Source organism: Protomyctophum parallelum (assembly GCF_964188405.1).
Source record: "Protomyctophum parallelum genome assembly, chromosome: 6".
Classification (NCBI taxonomy): Eukaryota; Metazoa; Chordata; class Actinopteri; order Myctophiformes; family Myctophidae; genus Protomyctophum; species Protomyctophum parallelum.
Window position 1 is genome coordinate 3,708,451 of NC_139701.1, and position 27,558 is coordinate 3,736,008.

The 27,558-nt window shown below is 44.4% G+C and overlaps 1 protein-coding gene across 1 annotated transcript in view; it reads right to left on the bottom strand.

Moving 5' to 3' along the window:
* The window catches only part of ttll7 (tubulin tyrosine ligase-like family, member 7), a gene marked incomplete at its 3' end in the record, with an annotated part of 102,213 nt that overhangs the window by 14,535 nt on the left and 60,120 nt on the right, over nucleotides 1-27,558 (bottom strand). Inside the window, 4 exon segments of the mRNA XM_083768051.1 lie at nucleotides 7,939-8,019; nucleotides 11,667-11,801; nucleotides 23,929-24,242; nucleotides 26,805-27,087. Of these exon segments, the coding sequence (XP_083624177.1) occupies nucleotides 7,939-8,019; nucleotides 11,667-11,801; nucleotides 23,929-24,242; nucleotides 26,805-27,087 (813 nt within the window).

Genomic DNA, 27,558 nt, shown 5'->3' on the forward strand with positions numbered 1-27,558 from the left:
AGTGTACACACTACTAAACAATATGGCACGGTATAATGGCACGCTCCTGCTGCTCGTTATCCACTCCTATGCTGCTGCTCGTTAAGCACACACGCACGTTTCACTGGAAGTCAAACATCAGACAGAAACACAGAGTGTGAAGAGCACATTATTACTGCTGTTTCATCTGGAGGCCTTCCGGAAGCACGTACCCAAGGGGGCAGTGGTGGAACGTAACTATGAGTACATTTACTCAAGTACTGTAACTGTACGTACAACTTTGAGGTGTAGTAAATGTAGAATTCCGGACCTGTAACAGAGTATTTCTATATTGCAGTATTGATACGTTTACTTAAGTAAAACATGTGAGTATGTTTTCCACCACTGGGAGCCAATAGACTCATCCCTCCATCCCTCCTCTCGTCAGTAGCTATCAGGCTACAAATTACTATATGGACCACTGACTCCTTTGTGTCTGTAGTCATCAGGCTACAATATGACTATAGACCACTGACTGTCCTTTGTGTCTGTAGCCATCAGGCTACACTATGACTATAGACCACTGACTGTCCTTTGTGTCTGTAGCCATCAGGCTACACTATGACTATAGACCACTGACTGTCCTTTGTGTCTGTAGCCATCAGGCTACACTATGACTATAGACCACTGACTGTCCTTTGTGTCTGTAGCCATCAGGCTACACTATGACTATAGACCACTGACTGTCCTTTGTGTCTGTAGCCATCAGGCTACACTATGACTATAGACCACTGACTGTCCTTTGTGTCAGTAGCCACCAGGCTACAATATGACTATAGACCACTGACTGTCCTTTGTGTCTGTAGCCATCAGGCTACACTATGACTATAGACCACTGACTGTCCTTTGTGTCTGTAGCCATCAGGCTACACTATGACTATAGACCACTGACTGTCCTTTGTGTCTGTAGCCACCAGGCTACACTATGACTATAGACCACTGACTGTCCTTTGTGTCTGTAGCCATCAGGCTACACTATGACTATAGACCACTGACTGTCCTTTGTGTCTGTAGCCACCAGGCTACACTATGACTATAGACCACTGACTGTCCTTTGTGTCTGTAGCCATCAGGCTACACTATGACTATAGACCACTGACTGTCCTTTGTGTCAGTAGCCATCAGGCTACACTATGACTATAGACCACTGACTGTCCTTTGTGTCTGTAGCCATCAGGCTACACTATGACTATAGACCACTGACTGTCCTTTGTGTCTGTAGCCATCAGGCTACACTATGACTATAGACCACTGACTGTCCTTTGTGTCAGTAGCCATCAGGCTACACTATGACTATAGACCACTGACTGTCCTTTGTGTCTGTAGCCATCAGGCTACACTATGACTATAGACCACTGACTGTCCTTTGTGTCTGTAGCCATCAGGCTACACTATGACTATTGACCACTGACTGTCCTTTGTGTCTGTAGCCATCAGGCTACACTATGACTATAGACCACTGACTGTCCTTTGTGTCTGTAGCCATCAGGCTACAATATGACTATAGACCACTGACTGTCCTTTGTGTCTGTAGCCATTCAGGCTACACTATGACTATAGACCACTGACTGTCCTTTGTGTCTGTAGCCATCAGGCTACACTATGACTATAGACCACTGACTGTCCTTTGTGTCTGTAGCCATCAGGCTACACTATGACTATAGACCACTGACTGTCCTTTGTGTCTGTAGCCATCAGGCTACACTATGACTATAGACCACTGACTGTCCTTTGTGTCTGTAGCCATCAGGCTACACTATGACTATAGACCACTGACTGTCCTTTGTGTCTGTAGCCATCAGGCTACACTATGACTATAGACCACTGACTGTCCTTTGTGTCTGTAGCCATCAGGCTACACTATGACTATAGACCACTGACTGTCCTTTGTGTCTGTAGCCATCAGGCTACAATATGACTATAGACCACTGACTGTCCTTTGTGTCTGTAGCCATCAGGCTACACTATGACTATAGACCACTGACTGTCCTTTGTGTCTGTAGCCATCAGGCTACAATATGACTATAGACCACTGACTGTCCTTTGTGTCTGTAGCCACCAGGCTACACTATGACTATAGACCACTGACTGTCCTTTGTGTCAGTAGCCATCAGGCTACACTATGACTATAGACCACTGACTGTCCTTTGTGTCTCTAGCCACCAGGCTACAATATGACTATAGACCACTGACTGTCCTTTGTGTCTGTAGCCATCAGGCTACACTATGACTATAGACCACTGACTGTCCTTTGTGTCAGTAGCCATCAGGCTACACTATGACTATAGACCACTGACTGTCCTTTGTGTCTGTAGCCATCAGGCTACACTATGACTATAGACCACTGACTGTCCTTTGTGTCTGTAGCCATCAGGCTACACTATGACTATAGACCACTGACTGTCCTTTGTGTCTGTAGCCATCAGGCTACACTATGACTATAGACCACTGACTGTCCTTTGTGTCTGTAGCCATCAGGCTACACTATGACTATAGACCACTGACTGTCCTTTGTGTCTGTAGCCATCAGGCTACACTATGACTATAGACCACTGACTGTCCTTTGTGTCTGTAGCCATCAGGCTACACTATGACTATAGACCACTGACTGTCCTTTGTGTCTGTAGCCATCAGGCTACACTATGACTATAGACCACTGACTGTCCTTTGTGTCTGTAGCCATCAGGCTACACTATGACTATAGACCACTGACTGTCCTTTGTGTCTGTAGCCACCAGGCTACAATATGACTATAGACCACTGACTGTCCTTTGTGTCTGTAGCCACCAGGCTACACTATGACTATAGACCACTGACTGTCCTTTGTGTCTGTAGCCATCAGGCTACAATATGACTATAGACCACTGACTGTCCTTTGTGTCTGTAGCCATCAGGCTACACTATGACTATAGACCACTGACTGTCCTTTGTGTCTGTAGCCATCAGGCTACAATATGACTATAGACCACTGACTGTCCTTTGTGTCTGTAGCCATCAGGCTACACTATGACTATAGACCACTGACTGTCCTTTGTGTCTGTAGCCATCAGGCTACACTATGACTATAGACCACTGACTGTCCTTTGTGTCTGTAGCCATCAGGCTACACTATGACTATAGACCACTGACTGTCCTTTGTGTCTGTAGCCATCAGGCTACACTATGACTATAGACCACTGACTGTCCTTTGTGTCTGTAGCCATCAGGCTACACTATGACTATAGACCACTGACTGTCCTTTGTGTCTGTAGCCATCAGGCTACAATATGACTATAGACCACTGACTGTCCTTTGTGTCTGTAGCCATCAGGCTACAATATGACTATAGACCACTGACTGTCCTTTGTGTCTGTAGCCATCAGGCTACACTATGACTATAGACCACTGACTGTCCTTTGTGTCTGTAGCCATCAGGCTACAATATGACTATAGACCACTGACTGTCCTTTGTGTCTGTAGCCATCAGGCTACAATATGACTATAGACCACTGACTGTCCTTTGTGTCTGTAGCCATCAGGCTACACTATGACTATAGACCACTGACTGTCCTTTGTGTCTGTAGCCATCAGGCTACACTATGACTATAGACCACTGACTGTCCTTTGTGTCTGTAGCCATCAGGCTACACTATGACTATAGACCACTGACTGTCCTTTGTGTCAGTAGCCATCAGGCTACAATATGACTATAGACCACTGACTGTCCTTTGTGTCTGTAGCCATCAGGCTACAATATGACTATAGACCACTGACTGTCCTTTGTGTCAGTAGCCATCAGGCTACAATATGACTATAGACCACTGACTGTCCTTTGTGTCTGTAGCCATCAGGCTACAATATGACTATAGACCACTGACTGTCCTTTGTGTCTGTAGCCATCAGGCTACAATATGACTATAGACCACTGACTGTCCTTTGTGTCTGTAGCCACCAGGCTACACTATGACTATAGACCACTGACTGTCCTTTGTGTCTGTAGCCATCAGGCTACACTATGACTATAGACCACTGACTGTCCTTTGTGTCTGTAGCCATCAGGCTACAATATGACTATAGACCACTGACTGTCCTTTGTGTCTGTAGCCATCAGGCTACACTATGACTATAGACCACTGACTGTCCTTTGTGTCTGTAGCCATCAGGCTACACTATGACTATAGACCACTGACTGTCCTTTGTGTCAGTAGCCATCAGGCTACAATATGACTATAGACCACTGACTGTCCTTTGTGTCTGTAGCCACCAGGCTACACTATGACTATAGACCACTGACTGTCCTTTGTGTCTGTAGCCATCAGGCTACACTATGACTATAGACCACTGACTGTCCTTTGTGTCTGTAGCCACCAGGCTACACTATGACTATAGACCACTGACTGTCCTTTGTGTCTGTAGCCATCAGGCTACACTATGACTATAGACCACTGACTGTCCTTTGTGTCTGTAGCCACCAGGCTACACTATGACTATAGACCACTGACTGTCCTTTGTGTCTGTAGCCACCAGGCTACACTATGACTATAGACCACTGACTGTCCTTTGTGTCTGTAGCCACCAGGCTACACTATGACTATAGACCACTGACTGTCCTTTGTGTCTGTAGCCATCAGGCTACACTATGACTATAGACCACTGACTGTCCTTTGTGTCTGTAGTCACCAGGCTACACTATGACTATAGACCACTGACTGTCCTTTGTGTCTGTAGCCATCAGGCTACACTATGACTATAGACCACTGACTGTCCTTTGTGTCTGTAGCTATCAGGCTACACTATGACTATAGACCACTGACTGTCCTTTGTGTCTGTAGCCATCAGGCTACACTATGACTATAGACCACTGACTGTCCTTTGTGTCTGTAGCCATCAGGCTACAATATGACTATAGACCACTGACTGTCCTTTGTGTCTGTAGCCATCAGGCTACACTATGACTATAGACCACTGACTGTCCTTTGTGTCTGTAGCCATCAGGCTACACTATGACTATAGACCACTGACTGTCCTTTGTGTCAGTAGCCATCAGGCTACAATATGACTATAGACCACTGACTGTCCTTTGTGTCTGTAGCCATCAGGCTACAATATGACTATAGACCACTGACTGTCCTTTGTGTCTGTAGCCATCAGGCTACACTATGACTATAGACCACTGACTGTCCTTTGTGTCTGTAGCCATCAGGCTACACTATGACTATAGACCACTGACTGTCCTTTGTGTCTGTAGCCATCAGGCTACACTATGACTATAGACCACTGACTGTCCTTTGTGTCTGTAGTCACCAGGCTACACTATGACTATAGACCACTGACTGTCCTTTGTGTCAGTAGTCACCAGGCTACACTATGACTATAGACCACTGACTGTCCTTTGTGTCTGTAGCCACCAGGCTACAATATGACTATAGACCACTGACTGTCCTTTGTGTCTGTAGCCATCAGGCTACACTATGACTATAGACCACTGACTGTCCTTTGTGTCTGTAGCCATCAGGCTACAATATGACTATAGACCACTGACTGTCCTTTGTGTCTGTAGCCATCAGGCTACACTATGACTATAGACCACTGACTGTCCTTTGTGTCTGTAGCCATCAGGCTACACTATGACTATAGACCACTGACTGTCCTTTGTGTCTGTAGCCATCAGGCTACACTATGACTATAGACCACTGACTGTCCTTTGTGTCTGTAGCCATCAGGCTACACTATGACTATAGACCACTGACTGTCCTTTGTGTCTGTAGCCATCAGGCTACAATATGACTATAGACCACTGACTGTCCTTTGTGTCTGTAGCCATCAGGCTACACTATGACTATAGACCACTGACTGTCCTTTGTGTCTGTAGCCATCAGGCTACAATATGACTATAGACCACTGACTGTCCTTTGTGTCTGTAGCCATCAGGCTACACTATGACTATAGACCACTGACTGTCCTTTGTGTCTGTAGCCATCAGGCTACAATATGACTACAGACCACTGACTGTCCTTTGTGTCTGTAGCCATCAGGCTACACTATGACTATAGACCACTGACTGTCCTTTGTGTCTGTAGCCATCAGGCTACACTATGACTATAGACCACTGACTGTCCTTTGTGTCTGTAGCCATCAGGCTACACTATGACTATAGACCACTGACTGTCCTTTGTGTCTGTAGCCATCAGGCTACACTATGACTATAGACCACTGACTGTCCTTTGTGTCTGTAGCCATCAGGCTACACTATGACTATAGACCACTGACTGTCCTTTGTGTCTGTAGCCACCAGGCTACAATATGACTATAGACCACTGACTGTCCTTTGTGTCTGTAGCCATCAGGCTACAATATGACTATAGACCACTGACTGTCCTTTGTGTCTGTAGCCATCAGGCTACACTATGACTATAGACCACTGACTGTCCTTTGTGTCTGTAGCCATCAGGCTACACTATGACTATAGACCACTGACTGTCCTTTGTGTCTGTAGCCATCAGGCTACACTATGACTATAGACCACTGACTGTCCTTTGTGTCTGTAGCCACCAGGCTACAATATGACTATAGACCACTGACTGTCCTTTGTGTCTGTAGCCATCAGGCTACAATATGACTATAGACCACTGACTGTCCTTTGTGTCTGTAGCCATCAGGCTACACTATGACTATAGACCACTGACTGTCCTTTGTGTCTGTAGCCATCAGGCTACACTATGACTATAGACCACTGACTGTCCTTTGTGTCTGTAGCCACCAGGCTACACTATGACTATAGACCACTGACTGTCCTTTGTGTCTGTAGCCATCAGGCTACACTATGACTATAGACCACTGACTGTCCTTTGTGTCTGTAGCCATCAGGCTACACTATGACTATAGACCACTGACTGTCCTTTGTGTCTGTAGCCATCAGGCTACACTATGACTATAGACCACTGACTGTCCTTTGTGTCTGTAGCCATCAGGCTACACTATGACTATAGACCACTGACTGTCCTTTGTGTCTGTAGCCATCAGGCTACACTATGACTATAGACCACTGACTGTCCTTTGTGTCTGTAGCCATCAGGCTACACTATGACTATAGACCACTGACTCTGAATGGACGGATGCACTTGCACATGGTGTCACAAACTGTATATTGTCATGAACTATAATCTGTATACTGTGTACTTCTATTATGTAGTGATGCCCTAGTGTTTCCTGTTCTGCCTAGTTGTGTTTGCCTGTCTTGTCTCACCTCCTTGTGATTACTAGTTTTCTCCACCTGTGTCCTGTTGGTCTCCCAGCCAATCCCAGTGTTGATTGTTAGTTCTGTTCACCTGTGTGTTGTGATCCCTGCGTCTACTTAAACCCTCAGTTCCTTGTGTTCCCTGTTTGACTATAGATATAGTATAGTAGTATAAAGTGCTGCACAGAGCAATTATATTACAATTACACACTATACAGACAAAGAGAAAAGCTAATAAATGCCGTGAGGTTCAGGATAATTACAGGATTAATAGCTATAGTGAGAAAGAAATGTGCAGGATGTACATTCCTGTACTTTGACAGATGTTATTAAGGCTAATTGATGTACTGTATCATGATGTACGATATGTACATATATATTCATCCAGATACTCACTGTCGGCTAACACATTATTTGCTATTATTATTCAGTGTTGATAATGTGTAAATACTGTATCCATTCTTATACATTGTTGGTGTGCGTGCGTGCGTGCGTGCGTGCGTGCGTGCGTGCGTGCGTGCGTGCGTGCGTGCGTGCGTGCGCGATAATGATTTGCATTCTGTCACTGTTTGTTTTGGGGGATTTATTTATCTTGCCTGCGTCTGTCTGTTTGTTCTTTATCAATTTGGTATTCAAGAAAGGCTCTCATTAGTTGGAATGCTGCCTCAAAACAATAAAAAAAGCATTTATTAACGACATCTCACCTTCCTTTGTTTGGTAGAGTCCAACTTCACCAGCCAATAGGAAGCCACCTTTGGTTTGTGGTACTTCCAGTTGTCGAGGATCTGTTGAACAACCAAAGTGGGAACAAATTAATAATCAAACAAAAGCTGCAAATTGACCAAATAGGACTTTGTCGTGATTTCACAGGCCAGCCACCAGTAGTATGCCTAAGAAAAAACTACAAAAACTACAAACTTGTAATAGATTACAAACCTCCCTCAGAGCGTCTTCAAGAACTGTTGCAAACAAAAGATTAAAAAAAAAATACTGGCATCCCCAGCCATCCCACCCTGCTTCAGTTCCTCCACGCTTCTGTCATTCTCTCTCTCCCATATTCTTGCTTCCTTTTCCCTCCATTTAATCCCGCTGCTCAGTTTCCTGCGGCTGACCGACGCAGCCGGCGGGGGTATCATTACTACCATTATATTCTGTCAGGGCGGCTGCCAATGCCCGCCAATGCCCGCCATGTTGCGTCATCCGATCACTGCCGGTGGAAAAAAGGAAAGAAGAGAAAAGAATTGTAATGGATAAAATAGAAAAACGAAATCAATGCGCATCGCCGGAGAGACAACGGAGGGGAAGCGAATAATATGCCTTTCTCACTTGAGGAGCCGCCGACCCGCCCGCCCGCCGCGGTGAGCGCCGTTCCACTGACCTTGGCGGTCTGCCTCGTGCTAGACTGTAGTTGCCTGTCACTCCGCTTGGCTGGAGGTTATATCGGGGCATAATGTGACCTGAAGTGGTTGGCTTTCTTCCCGTATTTTTTAAGACTGAATGGATTTTCTCCAAAAAAAAAGAAGAGAGAAAAAGAGCTCATTTTCTGGAGCTCATTCTCAAAGCCTTTCACTCCACTGACTCCAGGCCAGACAGACAGACATACATACAGTATACTTTCTTTCATAGTACTTTGCTTGAACTTGAACGCATAAGGCAGACCTGGGCGGAAGTCTGGCGGTGAAGTGGACTGTGTGGAGCTTTGTTGTTCTTGAACCAGAAACCCAAGGTGTCGAGGGTTTGAGAAAAAAAGAAGAAAAAAATAATAAAGAAAGTCCTGTGGGCAGTGGAGGGGTTTTCCATGTGTTGGCTCCCACGATATGCCTAACCCATTCTGACCGGGCACCCATTTTGGTGTTGGCATCATGTTATGCTTTAGCTATTGAAAAATAGCAGATCTACAAGCTCATATCGCGCCACCGAGTGGCGCGATACGAGCTTGTAGGTCTGCTATTTTTTTTAAATCGAAGAACGACTGACATTTTTAGAATCTGATCTCAGGTCAGAATGGGTTCATCAGACCAGTGTGTGTCCAGTCGGAAACCTCGTATGAATCTGATCTCAGGTCAGAATGGCCTAAAGGCTGTCTCACTGTTCCTCTGTTGACTTATATAGGCTGCAACTTCCCGCTGGTGTGCACACTTTACTCTCAGCACGCAAGCTAGAAACCCCGCAAACACTGTTTTCCCCATGGGAAGCCGTAAAGCAAACTTGTGTGTGTGTGTGTGTGTGTGTGTGCGTGTGTGTGTGTGTGTGTGTGTGTGTGGGTGTGTGTGTGTGCGCGTGTGTGTGTGCGCATGAACCATATTCTGTTGGCCATGCTCCTGTGCTCCTCCCATCCACTCGTGCACAGGTTCAGATTCACATGAACCCTATAGCGTCTCTACTCTGAAGAGATTTTATTCTGAGAAATAAAAGAAAGGAGCAGACCTATGTATTATAGAGCCCTGGGGGAGGATACCGGTCAACTACTGTACGTACAGTATATGGTTTACTGTAAGCGTTAAAAGCATCACACAGACTGACAGACAGGAAACTATAACTGCACGCTTTGCCGTTCTTTCTGACCCTTACCTGGAGAATTATGCGACGTGAAAATGAAAGCGCACACATGCACTTACTCAAACCCGTCATTAACCCAATTAGCCTTCAACTTTAAATGGCAGCAAAATGTGAGAGATATGGTCTCCGTGTCTGGCGACGCAAGTCTCATCTCCCGGCGCAAATTAGAAGCTTTACAGGTGCAGGTGCATGTCTGTGTTTCCACCATGCCCTCATTAGGGTTTGTATAAACACTACAGGTGTGGCGGTAATTGTCTCTCACGACCCCAGCATGGGTGTGCACGTGTGGTGTGCACGTGCCTTATGTGCGCGACACATGCACACACGGCACACGAGAAAGGAAACTCCAGCTACGGATAAAGGAGGCATTGATTAATACGATGGCGCGGCGGGGAATAGCGGTGGACAGAGCGGGGTCGTCAGCGGGGTCGTTTGAAAGACAATAGGAGCAGCGGCCTGGCTGGACGGGGCTATTGTGAAGAGATGCCAGGAGGTCACTGTTAGTTACGTAGGCTGCAGAGTGAGCGCACCTGGCTGCCGAGCGAGGGGACGTCTGGGGGATGGGGATAGGACCGAGGAACACCTCACGCTCCTGATCCTGACATTTTGCACATAGCTACAGGACAAAGCCTGATTGGTGCTTTGTCGCATGACGGTGTCGCGCGCCGAAAATAGTCAACCTTCAAACTCCCTTATGTGTCGCAGAGCGTGAACTTGTACAGTAGCTCTGCTATTCTCTGTGCAGAGCATGACGTAGGGTTACTGTAACTGTACTGTTATTTGTTTTCTTCCTTCAGTTCGGCCTTGTGTTTTTCTTTGTTTTTCTTGCATAGAAAATGTGCGCATGGCCTACCATGACCACCAGAATACCCAATTCTGATTGGCTGGAGTGAACATTATGTTCAGATACCCACCTCAACTCCGTTTGCAACATGAACCTTTTACGTTTTGAGGACATTTTTAATGTGATGCCTGTGCAAAAGACATGGCTAGTCTCAAGGTCATCACTACGCTTACTGAGGTAGATTAGGAAGATATAGTGTTAGTGCCAACGGCAAATTTATGTTCAAAGAGTACAGTGCCGGAATTCTAATAACCCATTCTGACCGGGCACCCATTTTGGTGTCAGCATCATGTTATGCTTTAGCTATTTAAAAATAGCAGATCTACAAGCTCATATCGCGCCACCGAGTGGCGCGATACGAGCTTGTAGGTCTGCTATTTTTCAAAAATCGAAGAACGACTGACATTTTTAGAATCTGATCTCAGGTCAGAATGGGTTCATCAGACCAGTGTGTGTCCAGTCGGAAACCTCGTATGAATCTGATCTCAGGTCAGAATGGGATAAACGTTGGTAAGTCTAACGTTGTTAACGTTGTGGCCTTGGTTTCATAAGCAGACCAATCAACTCCGAGCAGGCATCAACCTATAATACAGTCTGTCGAGGCAAACCGCAGGTATAAATTACCCTCCCCCTCTTTTGCACGTTATCCCTTATCCCACACACACACTCATACACTGCATAGTGTATATGTTTCATTGACTACCTGTTTTCAATCAAATAAATCACGACGCCATCAAGGCACGGCAGAATGTTTTTTTGGTTTTTCGACAAAATCAACTGCAGATTTAGTCGACAAAGATCATTGTGATATTTAGTCGGACTAAAACTAGACTTAAACTAAAACATTTCAGATGACAAAAATATGACTAAAACTAAATCAAAAATTGCTTTCCAAATCAACACACACACACACACGCACACACACACACGCACACACACACACACACACACACACACGCACCACACACACACACACACACACACACACACACACACACACACACACACACACACACACAGCGCCCCCACCTCATCCAGTACAGCTTCGGCCTCCTCCTCGGTCTTCCCGGGGAAGCGTATCCTCATGGCAGAGAGAGCGGCCAGGCTCTGACGCACCAGCTCTGACTCCTGTTCCTTAGTCCTTAGGGTCAGTACCGGATCAGCCTACACACACACACACACACACACACACGTGGCCCATTAAAACACATTTAGTGCCGGAAGTGCCTTCAAAATAGAGGCTCTGGTTGCCAGAGTTGTCTGATCGCTTTTACTTTGAAAGCCATGAAACAGGAAACACTTTCCTAAAAAAGTTGACTTTACAAAGAGACTTCAGATCCCCGATCATCTTAATATATTTTTTTACGCTCCAAAAAGAGTTCATATTTTGCGGGAGAGACGGATGAGGAGCAGAAATGAAGCGCCAGCATATCGATCCGTTCATCACCACGGAGAGCGCCCTGGATTAGGAGATACGAGTCATTCTTTCCGCCGCGCTAACATGGGAGTCAATGACAAGCTAATAGTTGCACTGAGCGTTAGCATACGGCAAGCGAAAAGCGAAATGCCAAAAAAAAAAGAAGGAAAAATTCTGAATATTCTTATCTCGCCCCGCGTCGCTGGGACGTCGCTAGGACGTCCTCACACGTCAAAGGTACTAATATTTCGTGATCCTTATGACGTTCTCAGACGTCCTATGTCTTAATTGTGTTTTTTCCCAATGGTCTCGCTGATTGATATCCACCGTTGCAGCGTCCCCGTCGCTGTAGGTAACGCTGGGCTCACCTGTGGTCCGTGAATGAAATGCCCCGTTGTTCACTGTCATTACGATACGATCTGAAGACGCTTTTTCTCTCTGAATCCTTTCCTCAGATTGAGGTGTTTGACTTTGATCAGAACATCGATATATATTAGCGGCTCATTCGGCGGCTAAATCGTCGCCACCTCGCGGTTGGTTAACAATGTTAACACTTCGGATTACTTGTAAAAACGCTAGCCACATTTTAGCTTTAGCCGATTTTGCTTCCGGTTCATTTTGGGGTCTTCAAAATAAAAGTCCCCGCTGCATCCGAAGGCAGTGAAGGGACTACAGACTGAATCAGTCAAAAACTGATTCAGTCTGTAGTCAAAATGTCAAAAACTGTTTTCTGAAAGAAAAAAAAAAAAATCTATCTGGGAACCCATCTGCAACAAAAAAAAAGGAAAAACAGCACCCTCTGCTGAGAGATTACTAAGTCAGTGGTTCTTAAAGTGATTGTGACATAAAAAAAAAGGTTTTGGAATTGTTCTTGTTTTTTTTAGGTTTTCTAATCTCAATTGCACCCAAAAAACATGAACTTTTAACATGCAGTAGATTTTCTGTGATCTGGGGTTTTCTGGCTCAAACAGGTGCTCTGATTTGCCGGCAGTAAGTGACATCACTTACTGCAAATCCCATATATGTCAATGGGATTTGCCAGCAGATGTCACTGTTTCACTGTGTTGCCTGTTTTCATTGTAGCTCAAAAGGCCAAAGAAAACCCCAAAGAAAACTTAAGACCACAGAAAATCCACTGAATGTTCAAAGTTCAGGTTTTTTGGGTGTAATTGAGGTCATAAAACCTAAAAGAAAAAGAAAAATAAATGAAAATGAATGTCATAAAACCTTTAAACATTTTCATGTCAAGGACCCCCAACATTATATGTAAATAACCCCCATCTCAAAATATTTTGTTCCAGGGAGGGACCCCCAGAAGAAAAACATTCGCTTTAAAAATGTATGATATTCAAAGATTTGCACACATTTTCACGATTTTTCACAATAGCAGATCTTCAAGCTCATATATAGTGCGGCACAACGTGACATGCTGTGGGCTTGTATATCTGCAATTTTTGAACAGCCAACACTCAAATCTAAAATTACACGAATCCTTTCCCGGTCTTATATATAGTGGGTTAAAACATCATTGCGTTTTCCATGGTTTCTTTCTGGGCCTCCTCGTCCAATCTCAATCTGTTTCAAAACTTCCAACCGATGCCAGGCAGACTGACATCCTCTGCAATATCATGGCTACATTACTGTCAATATAATATACTCTGTGGTATTGCTTTTGTCTAAAGAAATTGCTTCCTTGTTCCTGTTGAGGCAATAACCTTGATTACTGGAGGCAGGTTTCAGCAAAGACGCTGTAGTGTAGTCCAGCGTGGAAACGGAAACTGAGACGGTATTATTATAACGCAGATTGAGACTACTTTTATTAACAACCTGCTTAAAGTGAAACTCTGTCGAGAAGAAGTGCATTCGACGACAATCCACCAATTCAAAATGCCATACCCTTTCAACGATACATAGCCTGTCGTCAATATTAGAGAATATTATACTATTATACTCGTGTAAAACAAAAGTAAGGGAATTTACGGTTACATTTTTACACGGTCAGCATTATACACGAATACACTGGTTACTGGTACAACATTATCATAAATTCAAGCGTTTAAGATTTATAAAGGTAATCAAGGTTTACATTTTCAAAGTATAGTTAAATTCATCCTGAGGGATTTGCCGTGTAAACGTTTGGTCTATGTGTCGAGTCTATGAAAAAAAGGTCAGCCCAGTTTGAGCCCAAGCTACTGTAGTACTGGAAGTGATATTCCCTTCAGCATAATGGAAAGCACAGCAGTATAGACGGATACTGTATGTATGCATTTACACATGTATAGAGGGAACACAGATGGACAGACATATATATTTTGATAAGTGTGTCTGCATCCATGCTCACCTGCCCCCATCACCCCCCCCCCCCCCGCCCTCTCTTTCTCTCTCAGTGATAGAAGAACAAAGAAAAATGAAGATGAATGCTTGCGAAACGCACGCCTGGGCTCTTATGTGTTTCCACGTTGGCTTTCGCCACCGCAATGGATGGCCTTCTGTCCCTGGAGATGCAGATCACAGCGTTGCACACTGCCAGCGCATGGCCTACAGCAGCAGACGTGAGTGAGTGTGTGTGTGTGTGTGTGTGCGCATGTGTGCGCGCATGTGTGCGTGCATGTGTGCGCGTGTATAACATGAGCGATTTGGTGGGCCTTTAATCAAAGTACCTTACAGCACCATGAATATGATTCCCGCCCCAGTGGAAATCCAACACACAAGAATCCCTCAGTGGTGCATGTCGCCTTGCTGCCCACAACCCCTTCAGCTGTACTGTGTGTGTGTGTGTGTGTGTGTGTGTGTGTGTGTGTGTGTGTGTGTGAGTATGCATGTGCTATTAAATAAGCCAAATATATGTGTGTGCCACCTATAAATCAAATGCACCGACTGCGAATGAAAATAAATATATCTTCTTCGCATCACGCTCATGCACACACACACACACACACACACACGCACACACTGTGCAGCAGAAAGCACACATGCATTACCACACAAAATGTTGATTTTTAGAATATACCAAAACAATAAAACTAACCATAAGAAGAAAAAAATGCACCTCACACCATCATGTATGGCAGCAGTAGGCAACCTTCTAGGCATGGTTGAAGCAAGGAAGCCCGCACGACTCCAATTTGTCTCAATGTCTCTGTACATTCTCACCGGGTGCGCGTTCGGGGGAAAGTTAACTTTACAAGAAATCTCTAAGAAGAGAATATACCAGGATACTCACGGACATGTCCGTTAGGGCACTTTATTATTTTCTGGTTGTTATAGTATGCTGCAGAGCAGACAGCACAACCTACGCGTTTCAGCTTGGAGACTTCGTCAGCATTGCATGCTGTAAACAACAGGAAGTGTCACTTTTATATTGTCCATACAGTATAGGTACGACACCTTCTCTTGTCCGTGTCGACACAAACAACATTCAGCCAAAACCCAAAAGTGCAATCATAATAAATAAAGAATCACAATATTTACAGTATATATGAGTAACTATGAAAGCCAATAGAGCATTTCATGCCAGTCTCTGAGTCCTTTAACCCATTCTGACCCGAGATCAGATTCATACCAGGTTTCCACTGGACAACACACTGGTCTGATGAACCCATTCTGACCTGAGATCAGATTCTAAAAATGTCAGTCGTTCTTCGATTTTTCAAAAATAGCAGACCTACAAGCTCGTATCGCGCCACTCGGTGGCGCGATATGAGCTTGTAGATCTGCTATTTTTCAATAGCTAAAGCATAACATGATGCTGACACCAAAATGGGTGCCCGTTCAGAATGGGTTAATAATAATTCTGAAGATACGGATAATGAAAGCAAAATGGGGACAAATAGCCGAGTCCTTGATGAGGAGGGGGGGGGGTGTTCAGGACTTATAACATTGAAGGTAATAGAGAATATAATGTGCAAAAGTAGCTACAAAGTATTATAAAGTGCCTTAAAGCAGCGGTTCCCAACCTGGGGTCCGCGGACCCCTAGGGGTACGCGACGCATAGCCAGGGGGTACCCAAGCCCCCTTTTTTTTGAGGGGGCTTGTGAATCATGGTGTGTGTGTGATATGAAATGTCCAGTACCTCCCCAGTGCCTCCCCAAGTGCCACCCCAGTGTCTTCCCTGCAGTGTCTGCCCAGTGCCTCCCCAGTGTCTGCCCAGTGGCTCCCCAATGTCTCCCCAGTGGCTGCAGTTTCTCCCCAGTGCCTCCCCAGTGCCTTCCCAGTGCCTCCTGCAGTGTCCCCTCAGTGCTTCCCCAGTGTCCCCCTGAGTGCCTCCCCAGTGTCCCCCTGAGTGCCTCCCCAGTGTCCCCCCAGTGCCTCCCCAGTGTCCCCCTGAGTGCCTCCCCAGTGTCTCCCCAGTGTCTCCCCAGTGCCTCCCCAGTGCCTCCCCAGTGTCTCCCCAGTGCCTCCCCAGTGTCTCCCCAGTGCCTCCCCAGTGTCTCCCCAGTGTCCCCTCAGTGCCTCCCCAGTGTCCCCCTGAGTGCCTCCCCATGCTCCCCAGTGTCCCCCTGAGTGCCTCCCCATGCTCCCCAGTGTCTCCCCAGTGTCTCCCCAGTGCCTCCCCAGTGTCTCCCCAGTGTCTCCCCAGTGCCTTCCCAGTGCCTCCCCAGTGTCCCCCTGAGTGCCTCCCCAGTGACCAGCCGAGTGCCTCCCCAGTGCCTACCCAGTGTCCCCCTGAGTGCCTCCCCATGCTCCCCAGTGTCTCCCCAGTGTCTCCCCAGTGCCTCCCCAGTGCCTTCCCAGTGCCTCCCCAGTGTCCCCTCAGTGCCTTCCCAGTGCCTCCCCAGTGTCCCCTCAGTGCCTTCCCAGTGCCTCCCCAGTGTCCACTCAGTGCCTCCCCAGTGTCCCCCTGAGTGCCTCCCCAGTGTCCCCCCCGAGTGCCTCCCTGAGTGCCTCCCGAGTGTCTCCCCAGTGCCTCCCCAGTGCCTGCCCAGTGTCCCCCCAGTGTCTCCAATAGCAATACAAGAGCAATAATACAAATCAATCTTAATTTATTAATCTTATTAATTAATTATTGAATCAAATTAATTAATTAATCAAAATGTTCGACGCAAGAAGGCCCCCCTGCGGCCTGCGCCCAGCACCATGCCAAAGCTTTTTCCTGCAGGAAACACTGCTTGTGGTTGTAAATATATTGTTATCTGTGTTGCGAGGATGAGGGGGTACCTGGAAAAATATCTACCGCAAAAGGGGTACCTGGTCCAAAAAAGGTTGGGAACCCCTGCCTTAAAGGACATGTCCGTGAGTGCTGGTATTCTCTTCTTAGAGATTTCTTGTAAAGTTAACCTTAGGCGAGGCACCACACTGGCACACTGGCAAAAGTGTGTGTGAAAGAGAGGAGTTTTGGTCTAAAATACAATATATTGTTTCAATGTTTAGTCAATTAAATTAAGTCCCCTCACAGATGTATGTAAATTAGATCCTGGACATAATTCTACATTGATTCAAACGCTGAGCTCTCTCTCACTAGGAAGGAAGTGGGAGAGAGGTGAGGTATTGCTCTGGGTCTAATGATCATTACAATGTCCTGATGTCAAAGAAAGGCAGATTTATGGACAATCAACATCTGCTGGAAATCTTTAGTTTTGATGATATATGGCAAACTTTGACAAATTTGACATACTCCCGGGACCCAAACCAGTGAAAGCAGCAGATCTACAAGCTCACAACGTTGCAAGCTTGTAGATCGGATATTTTTGCTTCTCCATAAACATTTGTTTTCGAATGTTTTGAAATTATAATAAATCAAAAGAAAATGTAGGAAACCAAAAATGAAGAGAACCATAAAAACGTGTCCGCGGCCCACGAATGGGTCAAATGGACCCACTGTTTGGGAAACGGTGATCTCTAGAAGACAATAAAAACACAGCGCTGCATGCATTTCAAAAAGGTTGCTGACTCAGGATGTATGGCATCACTTCTCAACGTGGGGTCTGCGGACCCCCAGGGGTCTGTGGACACTCAGGGAGGGGTTCCAGGGGGTCCCCAACGATTGACATAGTTATAGGAACCAATTGGACTCGTATGGGTCTGTATCTGTAACTGTAGCATATACACTAAATTAACAACGGGGGACCTTGGAATGAAAAGGGCTGTGAATCATTGATGATGAAACGGTATGGCATCAGATATGAAGCGCCTGATGGTCGGACAGCATGCGGTTTTTATAATTCCCCCGCTCTGTTTCATGTACAGCATGTGCAAAACGAGAGCAGGCGCGTGTCACAGGCAGGGTGCTGTGAATTAAACCATGTATGAGGATTCATTTAGAATCAGAATAATTGGCTCCTGCGCGGATAAGACTTTACTGTATAATTTATGTCATATTTTGAAAGCATCTCTGTCATTTTAGATGTTTGCGTTGGGCTGCGTTGAGCTTGTATACAATATTGTTGAACATTAACGATTAACTGTTAATGCGATTTGTTTAGTTTTTATCTTGGAAAGTGTGATTTAGTGTGACTCAGACTGTCTTAATGGGTTATTTATTCTTGTGTGTGTGTGTGTGTGTGTGTGTGTGTGTGTGTGTGTGTGTGTGTGTGTGTGTGTGTGTGTGTGTGTGTGTGTGTGTGTGTGTGTGTGTGTGTGTGTGTGTGTGTGTGTGTGTGTGTGTGTGTGTGCGTTGCATGCGTGCGTTGCGTTGCGTTGCGTTGCGTGCTTGCGTGCGATAAACACACAGGCACATTCTTGGACACATATACTGTACGGCCCGCCTTTGTGAGTACACAATATCCCAGTCAGTTCCATTCAGCGCGTGTCGTGAGACAGTAACTGTATGCCGTTCCATCACATTCCACTCAGCCCAGAGCATCCTTCATCCTCGTCCTCCAGTGGATGAAGGGGAGCGGAGGAGGCAGGCGGAAAGCAACAGATGGCAGCCTAATAAAGGACCATTGTAGAGGACTGCAGTAGACCTATAGAGTCCTTAACCCCTTCCATCCGGGAGAGCGCCCGTGTTGTTTTAGTTTTTAAGCTAATTTTATATACCATCTGCTATATTCAAAAATAGATATTTACTGTAGATATTCAGGCTTGCACTGTTTTAGAAAAACATTTCTGCAAATATTTGAATATATATATATATATATATTCTTATAAAGCAATTTGTTGATTCTGGAGGTCTCTGAAACTAGATATTTTGAGATGCGGAACGGCGGCCAAATAATAATTTTGTAATTTTTGTGGGTCGTTGACATGAAAAGGTTTGAGCACCACTGATATACAACATAGGATGTACGGTAGCAACGTAGGTTTTTCAGAAAATGGCTAGGATTGAGAACACATTGAGTAGAATGGGTCTCATGCAGGTCTCAGTGTGTTAACCCATTCTGAACGGGCACCCATTTTGGTGTTAGCATCATGTTATGCTTTAGCTATTTAAAAATAGCAGATCTACAAGCTCATATCGCGCCACCGAGTGGCGCGATATGAGCTTGTAGGTCTGCTATTTTTGAAAAAAATCGAAGAACGACTGACATTTTTTAGAATCTGATCTCAGGTCAGAATGGGTTCGTCAGACCAGTGTGTGTCCCAGTGGAAACCTCGTATGAATCTGATCTCAGGTCAGAATGGGTTCGTCAGACCAGTGTGTGTCCGGCGGAAACCTCGTATGAATCTGATCTCAGGTCTCAGTGTGTTAAGGACCTGCTTAGAGGCTTTCCAATGCCCACATGACACATACGTACATCCCAGAGAGGGGAACCAATCCACTGTCTTGAATGTCGTACAGTAGGTACCAGCGTGCATAATATGTGAGAGTCTCAGACCAGGCGTTATATATTCTATGAAGTACTATTAGTATTTGTGAATAATTGTTTGGTTTGTTACGCCGTGGCTCCAAAGGGACCACGTGGTGTCTGTGTGTGCGTGACTGCGTGCGTCCCTGTTGTGCGTACTGTACGCGAGGAAGGTATAGCCAAGGACGCTGTTCCATGTTTTATTGTTGAAAATAATACTGGCCACAAGATGTCCGATTCACATGAAGCAGCACCGCTATTGGACCCCATGCCTTGTTTCAGTTAAAGTGAAGAGAGGAGAGTCCGCACACAGATTTGCTCCAAGGTGCTTTTTATTCAAAACACCATAATTAATACACAACGTTTCGGCTGTGAACGGCCTTCATCAGGTGATAATGGCCGAAACGTTGTGTATTAATTATGGTGTTTTGAATAAAAAGCAAACACCTTGGAGCAAATCTGTGTGCGGACTCTCCTCTCTTCACTGTACTTACCTTAGTCCAGCACCAGACAAGAACTGGATGTGCGTTAGCCACCTACCTTTTATACTTGTTTCAGTTAAACCCTGTCTTGTTTTTCAAGGCTTGTTTTTGGGGTCCCAGGGGGTCTTAATACGGCATTAAAATCAGTTTGACCATTTTAAACCTACCGCTAAATACATTAGCTATTGGAAAATATCTATCGATCTACATCTCTTTTAGATCTGCTATTTTGAATATTTATTTATGGAGGTTTGTGCACAACAGTGTACATGTTCGAGTGAATGGATGTGTATATACAATTATATACACAGCATGTGCTCACCATGTTAGAGTGAATGGTTCATAGTACAGTATGTGTATAATTATATACAGTATTATACAGTACAGCGTGTGCTCACCATGTTAGAGTGAATGGTTCATAGTACAGTATGTGTATAATTATATACAGTATTATACAGTACAGCGTGTGCTCACCATGTTAGAGTGAATGGTTCATAGTACAGTATGTGTATAATTATAGACAGTATAATACAGTACAGCGTGTGCTCACCATGTTAGAGTGAATGGTTCATAGTACAGTATGTGTATAATTATATACAGTATATACAGTACAGCGTGTGCTCACCATGTTAGAGTGAATGGTTCATAGTACAGTATGTGTATAATTATATACAGTATAATACAGTACAGCGTGTGCTCACCATGTTAGAGTGAATGGTTCATAGTACAGTATGTGTATAATTATATACAGTATAATACAGTACAGCGTGTGCTCACCATGTTAGAGTGAATGGTTCATAGTACAGTATGTGTATAATTATAGACAGTATAATACAGTACAGCGTGTGCTCACCATGTTAGAGTGAATGGTTCATAGTACAGTATGTGTATAATTATAGACAGTATAATACAGTACAGCGTGTGCTCACCATGTTAGAGTGAATGGTTCATAGTACAGTATGTGTATAATTATAGACAGTATAATACAGTACAGCGTGTGCTCACCATGTTAGAGTGAATGGTTCATAGTACAGTATGTGTATAATTATATACAGTATTATACAGTACAGCGTGTGCTCACCATGTTAGAGTGAATGGTTCATAGTACAGTATGTGTATAATTATATACAGTATAATACAGTACAGCGTGTGCTCACCATGTTAGAGTGAATGGTTCATAGTACAGTATGTGTATAATTATATACAGTATAATACAGTACAGCGTGTGCTCACCATGTTAGAGTGAATGGTTCATAGTACAGTATGTGTATAATTATATACAGTATTATACAGTACAGCGTGTGCTCACCATGTTAGAGTGAATGGTTCATAGTACAGTATGTGTATAATTATATACAGTATAATACAGTACAGCGTGTGCTCACCATGTTAGAGTGAATGGTTCATAGTACAGTATGTGTATAATTATAGACAGTATAATACAGTACAGCGTGTGCTCACCATGTTAGAGTGAATGGTTCATAGTACAGTATGTGTATAATTATATACAGTATTATACAGTACAGCGTGTGCTCACCATGTTAGAGTGAATGGTTCATAGTACAGTATGTGTATAATTATATACAGTATTATACAGTACAGCGTGTGCTCACCATGTTAGAGTGAATGGTTCATAGTACAGTATGTGTATAATTATATACAGTATTATACAGTACAGCGTGTGCTCACCATGTTAGAGTGAATGGTTCATAGTACAGTATGTGTATAATTATAGACAGTATTATACAGTACAGCGTGTGCTCACCATGTTAGAGTGAATGGTTCATAGTACAGTATGTGTATAATTATAGACAGTATTATACAGTACAGCGTGTGCTCACCATGTTAGAGTGAATGGTTCATAGTACAGTATGTGTATAATTATAGACAGTATTATACAGTACAGCGTGTGCTCACCATGTTAGAGTGAATGGTTCATAGTACAGTATGTGTATAATTATATACAGTATAATACAGTACAGCGTGTGCTCACCATGTTAGAGTGAATGGTTCATAGTACAGTATGTGTATAATTATAGACAGTATAATACAGTACAGCGTGTGCTCACCATGTTAGAGTGAATGGTTCATAGTACAGTATGTGTATAATTATAGACAGTATAATACAGTACAGCGTGTGCTCACCATGTTAGAGTGAATGGTTCATAGTACAGTATGTGTATAATTATATACAGTATAATACAGTACAGCGTGTGCTCACCATGTTAGAGTGAATGGTTCATAGTACAGTATGTGTATAATTATATACAGTATTATACAGTACAGCGTGTGCTCACCATGTTAGAGTGAATGGTTCATAGTACAGTATGTGTATAATTATAGACAGTATAATACAGTACAGCGTGTGCTCACCATGTTAGAGTGAATGGTTCATAGTACAGTATGTGTATAATTATAGACAGTATAATACAGTACAGCGTGTGCTCACCATGTTAGAGTGAATGGTTCATAGTACAGTATGTGTATAATTATAGACAGTATTATACAGTACAGCGTGTGCTCACCATGTTAGAGTGAATGGTTCATAGTACAGTATGTGTATAATTATATACAGTATAATACAGTACAGCGTGTGCTCACCATGTTAGAGTGAATGGTTCATAGTACAGTATGTGTATAATTATATACAGTATTATACAGTACAGCGTGTGCTCACCATGTTAGAGTGAATGGTTCATAGTACAGTATGTGTATAATTATAGACAGTATTATACAGTACAGCGTGTGCTCACCATGTTAGAGTGAATGGTTCATAGTACAGTATGTGTATAATTATATACAGTATTATACAGTACAGCGTGTGCTCACCATGTTAGAGTGAATGGTTCATAGTACAGTATGTGTATAATTATAGACAGTATAATACAGTACAGCGTGTGCTCACCATGTTAGAGTGAATGGTTCATAGTACAGTATGTGTATAATTATAGACAGTATTATACAGTACAGCGTGTGCTCACCATGTTAGAGTGAATGGTTCATAGTACAGTATGTGTATAATTATATACAGTATTATACAGTACAGCGTGTGCTCACCATGTTAGAGTGAATGGTTCATAGTACAGTATGTGTATAATTATAGACAGTATAATACAGTACAGCGTGTGCTCACCATGTTAGAGTGAATGGTTCATAGTACAGTATGTGTATAATTATATACAGTATTATACAGTACAGCGTGTGCTCACCATGTTAGAGTGAATGGTTCATAGTACAGTATGTGTATAATTATATACAGTATAATACAGTACAGCGTGTGCTCACCATGTTAGAGTGAATGGTTCATAGTACAGTATGTGTATAATTATAGACAGTATAATACAGTACAGCGTGTGCTCACCATGTTAGAGTGAATGGTTCATAGTACAGTATGTGTATAATTATAGACAGTATAATACAGTACAGCGTGTGCTCACCATGTTAGAGTGAATGGTTCATAGTACAGTATGTGTATAATTATATACAGTATAATACAGTACAGCGTGTGCTCACCATGTTAGAGTGAATGGTTCATAGTACAGTATGTGTATAATTATATACAGTATAATACAGTACAGCGTGTGCTCACCATGTTAGAGTGAATGGTTCATAGTACAGTATGTGTATAATTATATACAGTATAATACAGTACAGCGTGTGCTCACCATGTTAGAGTGAATGGTCCCCAGGCTGTTGCTGTGTGGTACGCGCTGGGCGGAGCCGCTGCGGCTCAGCGAATGGGAGCGCAGCGTGGCGGAGCTGGGCCTGACGAGGGGCGTGGCCAGGGGAAGGGGGAGGGGGGGCCTGGCGGACGACGCCCTGGATGCCTCGCCGGGCGACGTGAGGGACGCGATGGAGCGCGGGCAGGAGATGGAGCGTCTGATTGGTCCGGAGGAGAGAGTGGGCGACGACGCCGAGGGGGGGGAGGGGGCGGGGCAGGCTCTGGGAGACTTGATTGGAGGTTTCCAGTGCACACGACCTGTGTGGGAAGGAGAGAGAGAGAGAGAGAGAGAGATCTTTACTCCGTCTTTGTATTCCTGCACATGCCCATCTGTCTCACCTCCGTCTCCCTCTCTATTTATTTCCCCACACTATCTCAATGTCAATCTCCCTTTTCCTGCCCCCCCCCCCCCCCCCCCCACCCCTCCATTAGTCTGCAGGCAGCTTTGGAAAATAAGTGTGGCTAGAACAGCGTGCTAGTGACCTAGTGTGTGCTTAATGTGTGCTTAATGACTGGCAATATGCGTTTCAGTAGTCGGTCATGGCTGTCCGCTTTTGGACGGATTAACCCTGCATTCTGACCTGAGATCAGATTCATACGAGGTTTTCCACTGGACACACACTGGTCTGATGAACCCATTCTGACCTGAGATCAGATTCTAAAAATGCCAGTCGTTCTTCGATTTTTCAAAAAATAGCAGACCTACAAGCTCGTATCGCGCCACTCGGTGGCGCGATATGAGCTTGCGTGTGTGTGTGTGTGTGTGTGTGTGCGTGCGCGTGTGTGTGTGTGTGGCTGGCCTGGCATCAAACCTTCCAAGAGTCGCGTGTTGCCAAATGGAGCGCATTATAGGGTTTCCTTCCAGAACCCTCTGGTAGCTCAGTATATAGATGAGGTCCAAGCATAACACTAAACACACACACACGCACCACACGTAAACCCTCTTCAAAATTCCTTCCTAACCACAGCTTGATCTCTTTGTCACACACTTTGTGATTAAAAAAATGTAAAAGTCCTCAGAGTAGCGTCTCTGTGTTGTTCTAACCAGAGATTTCATTCTTTCCACTTTTTGACGCAAGATGCAGTGGTGGAAAGTAACTAAGTACATGTACTCAAGTAGTATTTAACCCATTCTGACCGGGCCACCCATTTTGGTGTCAGCATCATGTTATGCTTTAGCTATTGAAAAATAGCAGATCTACAAGCTCATATCGCGCCACCGAGTGGCGCGATACGAGCTTGTAGGTCTGCTATTTTTAGAAAAATCGAAGAACGACTGACATTTTAGAATCTGATCTCAGGTCAGAATGGGTTCATCAGACCAGTGTGTGTCCAGCGGAAACCTCGTGTGAATCTGATCTCAGGTCAGAATGGGTTAAGTACAGTTTTTAGGTAAGGAAATGTTAAACCACTGGCGGTAGGATGGTACAATGGTGCCCCCCCCACCCTCCCCCTCTATCTGAAGAGAGATGAATGGATGTTGTTGTGATTCTTGTGAGCACTGCAGCTGAGCTGCAGGTTTCTTTGCTCGGTATGAGAGGAAAGATAATTTGACGTTCATTCAGTTGAAATGAGGAGGCTCTTTTCTCTCTCTCTCTCTGTGAGAATCTCATCTCATTCTTTGGACTATAATATATGGCTGTAACTGTGGTGAACAATGGGTGTGCTTTGACGACGCGCGCCGTCTGCCAGCTCGCTGCGTATATCAGGGGCCGGGCCTTAAGACGGTTGAAGATTAGCCAGTTACAGTATAGCTGTAATTGAGCGACTGTTGAGCTCAATCTTAATGCCGGTGGTCGTCCGTCTTCGTGAGGTACAGTACGGAACGCTGATCATTGTAATGTACACCACAGCGCCTTTAAAACACTCCAACATCACCAGTGTTTTTGAGATAAGGAACTGGATGATGGCATTCATTCAAGAAAAGGGGGTCTTTTGCCATTGGCGAGCTTCCCCGATGCAATTATTTCAGCCTGGCATGTTCCAGATCCAGAGCCCCTGTTTAGATCTAAGCCCTCTGAATCATGAGGACCCCCTCCCCATACACCCCCCCCCCCCCATTCACCCCCCTCCCCCACACACCACCCCTGATTACACTCCTCTGCAACATGAGACCACACCATGCCACCATGTTAGTCTATCATCATCATCATCATCATCATCAACATCATCAATCAGACTGTTTTATCTTGTTAACTACAAAAACTACAAAAACAAATATGCATGGACAACATCTGTAATTTAGCCTAACCCACAGCATCGCACCATATGTATGTGCACGTGTGTGTACATGTGCCAGTAGGCAGGTGCCGATATAAATTGAATTAAAACTATGGTATATATTTAAAAAAAAAAAGAGTTGTGCATGCCATTTTAAGAGGGAATACCACTCATTTCAACATTGAACTATGTCATTAATAAATATTGCGACCCTTCGATCTCCCTATATGGTTGTCAGTCCGACCGCTGTGGTCGCTGCGATGCGACTCAGACTTGCACATGAACCATGTTGGTACAACACATGGATCTCCATACTGTGTGTGAAGCTGACCATCATCAGCCACTCTGCAGGTCACTCTTTGACCTTCCCTATAACATATCTTGTCTTAGTTCTACTGGATCTCTTCTCCACTATAGTCCCTCCCTAATAGTCTAGTTTTTATTTGTTAGCAAAATTGTCTTTAGTAATATCCTTAGTATTAGTTTTAGTCATCATGCGCCATGCGGTATCTTTGTTCTTATTTAGTTTTCCTCATTTCTCGTCATAGTTGTATAGTCGCGAACTCAACGGCGCTCGCGGCGCAGGTGGTGTCTCTGTACCTGAGCGCTCGGCCGAGCTCTTCTCCTTGTCCTCACCCAGGTCGTATGAAACTCTCTTCTCCCTCTTCTCTGCTCCTCCTCCTCCACCACCACCCATCCCTCCTCCCTCTCTTCCTCTCTCCTCCGCCTCCTCCTCCTCCTCTTCCTCCTCCTCCTCTTCCTCCCGTTCTTCGGACGAGCTGCAGGAGTTGTCGGCACTACTCCCGGTGGTGAAGTCGCCAAGGTAGTCTGGTCTCTGTCTCCTGGGCGTCTGTCCAGCACTCTCTGGCATGGAGGACAGAGGCTGGACAGACAGAGGACATACAGTAGTTAGACATACAGTAGTTAGACATACAGTAGTTAGACATACAGTAGGACATACAGTAGTTAGACATACAGTAGGACATACAGTAGTTAGACATACAGTAGTTAGACATACAGTAGGACATACAGTAGTTAGACATACAGTAGGACATACAGTAGTTAGACATACAGTAGTTAGACATACAGTAGTTAGACATACAGTAGTTAGACATACAGTAGGACATACAGTAGTTAGACATACAGTAGTTAGACATACAGTAGTTAGACATACAGTAGGACATACAGTAGTTAGACATACAGTAGTTAGACATACAGTAGTTAGACATACAGTAGTTAGACATACAGTAGGACATACAGTAGTTAGACATACAGTAGTTAGACATACAGTAGTTAGACATACAGTAGGACATACAGTAGTTAGACATACAGTAGTTAGACATACAGTAGGACA